Source organism: Amborella trichopoda, chromosome 6 (assembly GCF_054954075.1).
Source record: "Amborella trichopoda isolate Santa Cruz 75 chromosome 6, AtrichopodaSantaCruz75HAP2 v2.0, whole genome shotgun sequence".
In the NCBI taxonomy this organism is placed as follows: Eukaryota; Viridiplantae; Streptophyta; class Magnoliopsida; order Amborellales; family Amborellaceae; genus Amborella; species Amborella trichopoda.
In genome coordinates, this window is record NC_142341.1 from 322,653 (window position 1) to 332,754 (window position 10,102).

At 35.7% G+C, this 10,102-nt stretch overlaps 1 protein-coding gene across 1 annotated transcript; it reads right to left on the reverse strand.

Moving 5' to 3' along the window:
- Positions 1 to 189: 189 nt before the first annotated feature.
- Positions 190 to 9,702, reverse strand: LOC18434645 (ARM repeat superfamily protein). The gene is made up of 8 exons (XM_006844709.4): positions 9,207 to 9,702; positions 8,583 to 8,668; positions 6,721 to 6,871; positions 5,708 to 5,835; positions 5,061 to 5,219; positions 4,792 to 4,977; positions 787 to 993; positions 190 to 658 (listed from the first exon to the last, which is right to left on the reverse strand). The coding sequence occupies exons 1-8, from the start codon at positions 9,484 to 9,486 to the stop codon at positions 635 to 637; spliced, it is 1,221 nt and encodes a 406-aa protein (XP_006844772.3). The 5' UTR covers positions 9,487 to 9,702; the 3' UTR covers positions 190 to 634.
- Positions 9,703 to 10,102: the final 400 nt, after the last annotated feature.

Here is a 10,102-nt window from a genome sequence, read left to right on the forward strand (position 1 = left end):
ATAGATGCCCCATCCTAAGGAGCTAGGCACTCAAACGTACACACCTCATGGCAAGATCAAGGGGCAAGCACGGTACAAGTAAATTAACAACAACAACGAATAAGAGAATTCACTCTGGAATCACTCTGAATTCACTCTGAATTTAAATGAAGTTAAAAAAAGAGAAAAACTAATCCAATCACAAAAAGATTGCACCAAGCTCGATTGATAATAGATATTTGTCAGTAAAGAAGGTTTTTGAGATAATGGGACTAGAGCTGTAAATCCCTTGTTGTTGTGGCTCCCTACATTAGATTAAAATTACCCACTGCTCCAGACAGTATTTTCACAAGCTTTCCTCATACAACTCCTTTACCAGACATGATTTACATTACGATTTCGCACGATTGTTGTGGGAACTAAGGTCAAAGATACAGGTTAAAGAGAGAGACAGCAGACGTCATGGGATTCAGTCCAATTCAAAAATATGAGATATGAATACAATCACAACCCCTTCCATCTTCAATTCAGATGCATCAAAGCTGAATCCGGAGGCTAACGAATACATGTCGTTGTAGAAAATGTTTGGGTTTCTTCACCCAAAACATTTCATGCCAGCTCCACGGCATTGCAATGCATAAATAAGGCATGCATTTCAAGTAGGCACCCGAGACACCACCTGCCAGATCTCAATGGATCAATGAGGGACACTCAAAGTCGAACTCTATTTTGAACTCCAACTCATTTGGGTAAATATTAGAAAACTTCAAATCCAAATTTTGGACAAAATAGGCAACTTAATGATACCTTTTCCAGCTTTTGACTGAAAATGAACTCTACTTCCCTGCGAAGAACCTCGATGTCCCTAACATACTCTCTCAGGTCCTCATCTGCTAACAGCTTCTCAAATTGCTGTCTCATCTTCTCGAGGGCTTCACCCAGATTGCAGAAATCCTTAAAGACCAGAGCCTCAGTGGTGCTGAGTTGGAGAAGGCTCCTAATAGCCATTAAAGTCTGTATAACAGAAACAAAATCCATGACTTCAACAAACCAAAGCAGAAGAACGAAAGAACCTAAGCATATCACATATCCAACATTCAATTTGACAATATTATTATTTTTAATCTGTTAACTGCATTATATTAATTAAAGGAGAGTTACAATGGTACAACAATATTATTATAAGCACATTATTTACGATGCATCAATATTTGGTAAACTTCTTACCAAAATTGCAAAAACTAGCACAGATTGGGAATTCCAAATGGAGGTTAAAAGATAATATAAAATGTACTCTGAATATTGGTCAAAGTCAGGCTCAGTTAGTCTGTATTGGGGCCGAAATAATGCAGAAAATATGCATGCATGGCAAATGTTAAAAAACTTGGTTCTGGCTCAGGATGTGGCTCCTGCATGAACAGAGTAACCCGGGGGAGTCCAATTGGACTAGCTAGGATTCTGCACAAAGCCAAAAGGGGCTCTGCATGAGGCCAAAAAGGGCCAAAAAAATGCAAAAAAAATACAAAAAACAGTTTAAATAAGTAAAAAAGCAAATAAGTCATAAACATCATTAAAATTCTATAAAAGATGGAAAAACGTATATAGAAGATGGATTATGAAAAAAATTGATTTAAAGCTTGAAACATTTAAGAAAAAAAGGGAAAAATAGACAGAGCATAAGCAAGAAAATTCACAAATCATCATAAAAATAAAAATGAAAAGTATATAGAACAAGAAGTATATAGAACAATAATATTTTTAAATTATTTATTAGTGATTTATTAACAAAATTTTTGATTGGTGAATTCAAGAACCCTACCTAGGCAGAGATACCTTGGAGGAGCGGAGTCGACCTCTCTGAGCTATGAAACATTGATGCATGCAGTCAATCCCATTAGTTTCAGTCAGGTCCTAAATTGAATTTCTGACCCAATTTTAAGTTGTAATAGAATGGCTGACTATGTGGCCTTTCAAGGCCTTAAAGCCAATAGTCTTTTGGAAGCTAGAGGGAGAGACTGAATCTAGATGCTTGACGCACTGAGGCCTAGATTCATATATCCCGAGTATTTGAAGCATTGAGAGTATACGTTTTGATAATGTTAGCTCTTAGGGAGGTGTGAGGGTTACCTCCCAGTCAGGACAATATTGATTGGAATGCCTCATAGTTGATGTGATAAGCCAGGGCTTGGAGAATCCAATCGAGAATAATAGAATCGAAGTATTTAAAAGAGTATTTGCCCTATATGGAATGGTCGGCTCATGGTATATGTGCCCGTATCCTAACATGAGACCGTTTCATGGCATGTGCACCCACAATCGTATAGGGAAACCACTCTTATAATCCGACTTAAAAGAAGCTAATACATATGTGCTTTGATATGACCTCTGTATTTGAGTATGAACATGTTCCACAGGGGTGCACCAGTAATCCATTGAACCCCTGGTGACAAGAAGCTCCGACTCAAAGACTTTAATGTGACCAATTATATGTCCATGCCATAGACTGTAGAGCATAAGTCCGTTGGGTCGGCTTGAGACACCGGTAGAACGTCATTCGGGTTAGCCTAATGAAAGACTCTAACTAGTGCTATAAGTCTAGAGATCTCATTTACCTTTCGCCCAAGTTAATCTAAAATCGATGAGAAAAGTTTTTATATTGATGAGAAAATGTGTAATAATGTTGAAATATCATTTGGAGAATTTTCGGGATTTTTTGATAATTTTTCAGAATTTTTAACACCAAAAATTTTTATTTTTAAATCGTTTGGCCAAAATGACGATCGAGGACGAGCCATGGGGATGCCACGTGGGTCCCAAGTGGCCATAGGGACGCGACATGGCACCCCCACACCCCCTTGGGTGCTGACATCATGCTGATGTCATGCCCATGCGTGGGGGGCATCGTTATCTTTTGTTATTTAATTATATTATGTTTTATAATGTGGTGACTTAAATGAGTTATTTTGTCACATGGTGTTTTGTTCACACGTGATTTATTTGGCATGTGTGAAGTTATGGGTTTTTGAGAATTAATTTGATTTATATTATTATCCACATATGATTTTGTGGCATGCGGTATATCTTATGTGGCACCACTTTATGGGCTTGACCCATGTGAAACTTTAGTAATGTTGAAATCCTATTAATGATGTCATAAGATATTTTATTCACATGTATGGATGTCCCATAATACTTTTATGTCCATGTCCTTGTCTTTTATTGACTCTCACAAATTATTCAAAAACCATGAGCATGAGTGTAAAAATGAATTTGGACTTAATGAAAAATAAAACATAGGGCTTTAAAATAAAATGACTATAAACCTAGGTTTTAAGGAGTGAAGGGTGACAAAAGCTCATCCATTGATCTTGGTGATAAGATATGAATGAGTAGCTTGGATAAAAGCCTCTCATGTGCCATTGACTTAAGGTATCAAGGATAATATCAAATCCATATTTATGATCTAAGTATAAAATTAGCTTATGGGATCAATTATAACCCTAACTTGTGTATTCACTTCAAAGAGAGATAAAAAACCCCCTTGACAAAAACATGACCACCCATGAAACTATCTTCTTCCTTTAGCTTTCATTTGAAACCCTTTCATGAAGTAGTCCCTCATGTGTGTGATCAAGCACATACTATTAATTCACTAAAGTACTGATTTTGCTTCTTATATTTCAATTCCTACCTCATTTCTATTATCAAAGTTTGCTGTAATTCTTAGTTTACAGTAGCTTTCTTCATTTTTGGTCATGAAAACTTGATATTTGAAGAGTCCCAAAGTAACAGTGTAGTCCATGCACATAGTACGTGTAGACTAGCTTGCTTACTCCATAATCTTGAGGAGTTTCACCTTAATTTTTTTAATCTTATTTTTCTAAAATTTTTACTAAGAATATACAACTAATGAGAGGTATTTGAGCATATAAAATAACCCCTTGAGTTCCTTTTTTAATGTTGAAAAGTTCGTGTGGTCCCTTATGGACCACATGGTGAAGTTTCTCCATAACTTCCTTATGTTTTGTAGTGTCTCTCTCAAACTTTGAAAGGTTGTTTTAATACATATCTCTCTCATGATTTAATCATCATTAAGTAAAATAAAAGTGATCATTTGCTTCCCATTGAATTGATCTCCTTGAGTTATTATTATCACCCGTGCCTTAGACAATAGAACAAAATTAAGTCCTCAAAAAGCCCTTTCGTGGCCCAGGCACAAGGAGTTCAAACCATGGCTTCCCCCATGTAAGTTTGCATGTTAATTTGATGTATTTACAGTTATTGAGTTATTCATGATCGATTAAATTTAGTATGTTATGTGAATATTGAGATTGTTCTTATAATCATGTAGTATGAGCTTTAATGTGATGTTATATTGTTTATGTGAATTGAAATCTCATTGGATTATCATGATCAAGTGTATGATGTGTATGAGACATTGTGATATACGACGAGGATAAAGAATGAAGATAGAATTATCATGTAATTTTGATATAATGAAGAATTTTGACTACAAGTTATGTAATAGGTTATAGAGATGTATATTGTGAGTATTTGGACATTGTATGGAGTTTAATTGTATTTTTAAGGGATTTCTAAAGGACCTATTAGGGTTGAATTTTTACTATTCAAATGTATATAAACCATGTTTGTAGGCTGGATATATATATTATAGTTTTGTATTGAGATATTTAAGCATTTAAACCCTTGAGTTTTAATACAATAAAATATATTTTTTAAAAGATATCATTTCTAGCCCATTGATCTTATACCACCAACAAGAATAACTGAAAGGTTATAGTAGAAATAGACCTTCTCCTCTAGGTCAAGGTCAGTTGAAGTTGTGAGATCCACCACAGATTTCAAGAACAACCGATTGCCTAAGAATGGAAGCACTAGTTCATCCTTGCTTTGTAACTGACTCTCAGCCAGATCAGCTACCAAAAACACAGATTTTCGACGAAGCCTGATGTCACTACTTGAATTGCTCATAATGTCCTGCACCACGCAATCATGTTTGTCAAGATAACTTGCGAAGATATACTGGGTTTGGAAAATCTTGTGTAGCATGAAAAGTTCACCATCAATAAAAGATCTCCAGCTTGTGCGTAGAAAAGTTCCTGGCCATTGAAATTGTTGCTGATAAGAGCTGAAACTGCATACAATGCCTTTGTTGCCTCTTCTAAATTGCTGGACTTCACCATCTTCATCAGTTTCAGAAGCCCCCCATGATCAAGAACCTACGCAACATGGTTTCAAATCATTGGGCTAATAGCAATTGAATTTGTGAATTTGAAGCAATCCAGAGAGCAGAGACCAAGACAAGGCACACTGATTGTATTAAAAAATTTCAACAAAATTTACATCAAGGCTTGGAGCCAGCCCTGGTAGACACCCAACAAGAGTGCAACAGGTATATGCAAGCATCACAATTATAACCTTGATTCCAATCAATATGAAGCAAATCTAGGTAAGACTTTGACAAAGATTAAACAATGTTCAGAAATCACACTTCTTTCTTTTCTTCTCCTTTTCTATAACCTTATTCTTGCATTCTTCTCATGAAACTCATTGTTTCTTTTCTTTTCCAATTATATGAAATCTTCTTGTATCAAAGTCCAGCCAGATTTGGTCTAATTTCAAACTTTTATATTAGAACATTAGAGGAAACCATTCAAGGAATTTGGGCACTTGTAGAGGGCAATTGCACATGTAAGTATATATTCACCAGCTTCTGAACAAGTGGATTATTTTGACTGGCTTTTCCCAAAACCCAAGCAGAGGTTGTCCTGATCTCAGGTTCTGAATTGTAGAGTTCAGAAATGACAGCGACAATGCCTCCAAGTTTATCCAGATCTGCATGAACAAAGTTCGTAACATGTAAATACCAGATTGAGACCGTAAAATGCTCATCTGTAAGAAATCACTAGGTGTGGGCGTGTGTGTGTGTATGTGTGTTTTAAACTTATCCAGCAATAGCAGCCAGTCACAGATATGCACTAATCAAAAACTGCAACCGCACATTTGACACCAACAAGCCCTATCTTGCATGTGCATAACAATATTTAACTTGTAAAATAAGCCCGCTTATCCGAGAGCCCCCATTGATTAAAACAGCATTTCTGCCTTAAATATGGTAATTCATATACTCAAAGAAGCAAGAATACAATGTAGTATTATGGGCATCACTGGCCATGTGCAACACAGACCCAATACAAAACCTGTTAGGAGGTGTGAGTTAGTTCAAATAGAAGGCTCAAAAAGGGCAAGGGGTAGGCCCAAAAGGATATGGATGGAAATAGTGAGAAAATATATGAGGACTAATAGCCTCACTGAGGATATGACTTTTGATATAGCAGAATGGCGAACTATGATTCATGTAGCTGACCCCAAATAGTTAGGAAAATGATTTTTAGTTTTGATGATGATAATGATTGTATACTATGTGGCTATGTATCTTTGTTACAAAGAGGGCACAAATACCTCTAGCAATCCGATTTCAAAATTGGACAGTTTGAGTTATGTCACGAAGTTCGATAAATTTTTCTTTGAATTTTGAACCTAGTCAATGACTTACAACCACCTGATTTGAAATCCGACGCACAAGAGTGATTGTGACCACCTTGTACAGTTGTACCAAAAGGAAATTGGTCACTTTGTATACTTTCCCTTAAAAATTAGTCCATAGAAGTTGAGTGTGGTGTTTCAATGGTGAGCTGTTGTAAAGTATTTGCTTCTTACCATTTGCATTGTCAATTGGCTCAACTAGAACAAGCAACGTGTTCAAAGCATGCAGACGATCTTCCAAAGATGATGAAGAATTATTAAGATCAGCTATAGCTGCTTTCATCAATTCTGCATCTGATGGCATTTTCAATTTATCCATTAATTCCTGCAGTGCATTATAAAGCAACATTACCACCCTGAGATGAAGAACCATAATGAATTTCAGTATTGATGACAAGGAGTAACCCATTGGGCAAACTGCAAACAGCTTAATCTAGAAAATAGAATACAAAGGCATATGATACAAAACCTCATCCTTATTTGAAAAGAAAAAGAAAAGAGATATATAATAAAAACCTTGGCAGTACAGTAACACGTGAAATATCTTGTGACCTAAACCTCTGGATAAATAACTAGCAATAAATAGAAAAATAAAATATTCAAAACTAGGCAAGAATGCAAGAAATGCAATTAACCTGACTAACAGATACATGAATGACATAAGTTTGCACATGCTAACAGGCAACCGCAAGGTAGAAACAGAAATTCACACAAAATTCCCAAAAGATCAAGCCTTTAAGCAGGTGCAGGCAATAAAATATGAACCTAATATGAATGATGATTAACTAATGTCTCTAAGATCAAACATGACATCTTGTAGCACCCTTTGGTGAGTTCAATTAAGGGTGGTCAATAGCATGCTACCAGAAAAAAATAATGAAAGCGGATAAAAGCAACGAGAAAGGGTATCTTTTATTTTCTAGGTAGGAGACAAGCTGTGGACTCTCCCCAATCACCTCCAGTTGCAGGTTGTTAGAGATGCCATTGTTCCTAACGAGAAGTCAGCATCTAAATGAATTTTTCTCTGAAGGATGGGATGAAGATAACTTAGATAATAACGAGAAATAACTAACTCCTCCTTCATCACTCCTCCAATTGACAACATGCATCTTAGTGACCACAGAATCCACCACACCATTAAACTACAGTGATTGACCACATGGATACATAGAACCATGATGTACAGGTAGCAGCATGTTTAATTCTGAGCGAGTAACAAACCATTAGGCCCATCCACAGGAATGTGCAGAAAATTTGTATGGTTCAATAACACAAACATCCTACTGAAATTCCACTTTCACACTATTATGACATAAACACAAGCAAATGCCAAAATCATACATTACAGTTAACAAATATTGAGAATATGCAGCAAATTGCAGAAGTCAATGTGAATCAATTCCTCACAGCACATTTTTTTACTTTGCTTCAATGGGATGGTGGCAATGGAAACATATCCATTCTAGTATGTATCAAACTAATCATTATCTGCAACATATCAGTTCCAAAAACCAAGTAATATCAAAATTATTTTTCTATTTGGGTTTTACATGTCAATGTCTATCATGTTGAATATCACTGGCATGCAAGTCAAATGACACAAATTCGTAGATGTTGGGAGAATATGATACTGATAAATTGCAAAGAAGAAGAAAAAAAGGACTCTAACACGATACTTCGTACTTCTTCCATGCACATACAGTGATGAAAAGCTAGAAAGAAAGATCATAAATTTTGATAGCAAACAAACGATCTCTTTCGTGCATAGGAAACAAAACCTTGACATGGATCCAATACTAATCCTTCCTGCTTTACTAAGCAACTGTCATGAGATCATAGAAAGAGTGGCATCTCATCTTTGAACCCCAAACTCACATATCGAGCCTTGAAAATAACATAAAATAAAAAATGACTTCTCAAACTGCATGTCCATCCAACAGCCTTTAAGCACGGAAATCATGGTTCAAACTAGGCATTGAATCACTTAATACCAGTATATGCAAAGATAAGCTTGTAACCCTATCATCAGGTCTCACCTTTATCTCTGTTTGCCGTTTCCTTAGTTCATTTAGGCGTTGAGCATCATTTGCCGTTTCTCTTAACTTGGCTGGATCAGAATGGCCTATTTCCACAAGAAAAAACAAAGAGATACACTATATTACAAACATAATAACACAAGTTCGCCTATGTACAGTTAGTTTCGATGGCAATGTATTTATGTATGCAGACATGCCAATGCTTAGAAACTCGAACCAGGCCCAGGCATAAATTTAATTGTCTCAGTAAAATTAAGGAAGGCAGAGAGACGAATTGGTTCTATCAACATTAACTATTGATTTCCATTAGAAAAAAATAACTATTGAATTCCACTAAAGACATTCAAATCATCAATTTCTCTCTCTAAACAAGCAACAGAGCTTCAAATCCTACGAATCTCAAAGTATAAAAGAGCGCAAAGTACAATTCCTTTAAAGCTCTACAACTTGCCACACTTAACCCCTATTGCAATGCATCATGGATCATAACATAACTATTGCAAAATAAAATCTCTGAAAGAATTTATAAGAAACACCATGCATCATACCATGACAGCTGCAAAAATAAAAGCCCTAAAAATAGATGTATAAGAAACAAATAGGAGTACGAGGAGAAGGAAATACCTATTGCCCACTGTAACATGCCCTCCAATGAAGAGAACCCGCCACTGATTTGTTCTTCGGTGGTCTCCTCGATTTTCTGAGAATTGTCCATCTCCGCCTTCCTGAAATCTCCCTCCTCCTTTTCCGTGCTCCAAAACAACCCCCCGCCTCCAATAGAAGACCTATTCTTTTCTGAAGATGCAGAGCACATTAACTTTGACGAAGAAGAAAGCAGATACGATAGAAAGACAATTAGGGCTAAGGACGACGCCTCCTTCTTCGAACTACTGCAAAAATCCATTATCAATAATTCTATTGATTGATTGAGGCCTGCTTTTCTCTTCTCTTCTCTTCTCTTCTGATGGATGTGTAGCGAATCAAATATTTTTGAGAGAAAGGAAGTCTTGCTCGTTTGGAAATCCTTCTCTCTCTTTTCTTTTTCGTTTGTTTGTTTGCCCGCGAGACTCAAAGAAAGTGCAGTATGATATGGGTGCGGTTTGTACAAGGTTTGAACTTTAGGGAAAGGCTTTCATACTTTCCTTAGAAAATCTATGCTTCCTTTATCATCCGGCTGTTCAATTTTGATCGAGGCAGCCATTTATCGTTTGAATTTAGATTTCATGTCTTAATTTATTTTATTTTTATTTTTTTATATAAATTATATGAATATGAAATTCGGTACTTATCATCTTTTCATTGGGGCGTACTTATAAAAAATATTAAAAAAAAAATTAAAATAAAACATAATGATCAAAATATCTCTTAAATCTTTCGAAAGTATTTTGGTCATTTAATTTTATTGTAAATATTTTTTTAATATTTTCGCTAGTACGAGTTTAATAAAGGAATAGCCGTCCAAATTTTTGTTACAAAATAATTTATAGAAATAAATTAAAAATAAAATAGTATAGAAATGT

What these genes read in the sequence shown, in the direction of transcription:
- LOC18434645 (XM_006844709.4), bottom strand. Translation starts at nt 9,486, where the DNA reads ATGGATTTTTGCAGTAGTTCGAAGAAGGAGGCGTCGTCCTTAGCCCTA. An exon ending in AACGGCAAACAGAGATAAAG is followed by an intron (nt 6,872 to 8,582) that starts GTGAGACCTGAT and finishes AATGCACTGCAG; the next exon opens with GAATTAATGGATAAATTGAA. An exon ending in CTGGAGATCTTTTATTGATG is followed by an intron (nt 4,978 to 5,060) that starts GTGAACTTTTCA and finishes TGCGTGGTGCAG; the next exon opens with GACATTATGAGCAATTCAAG.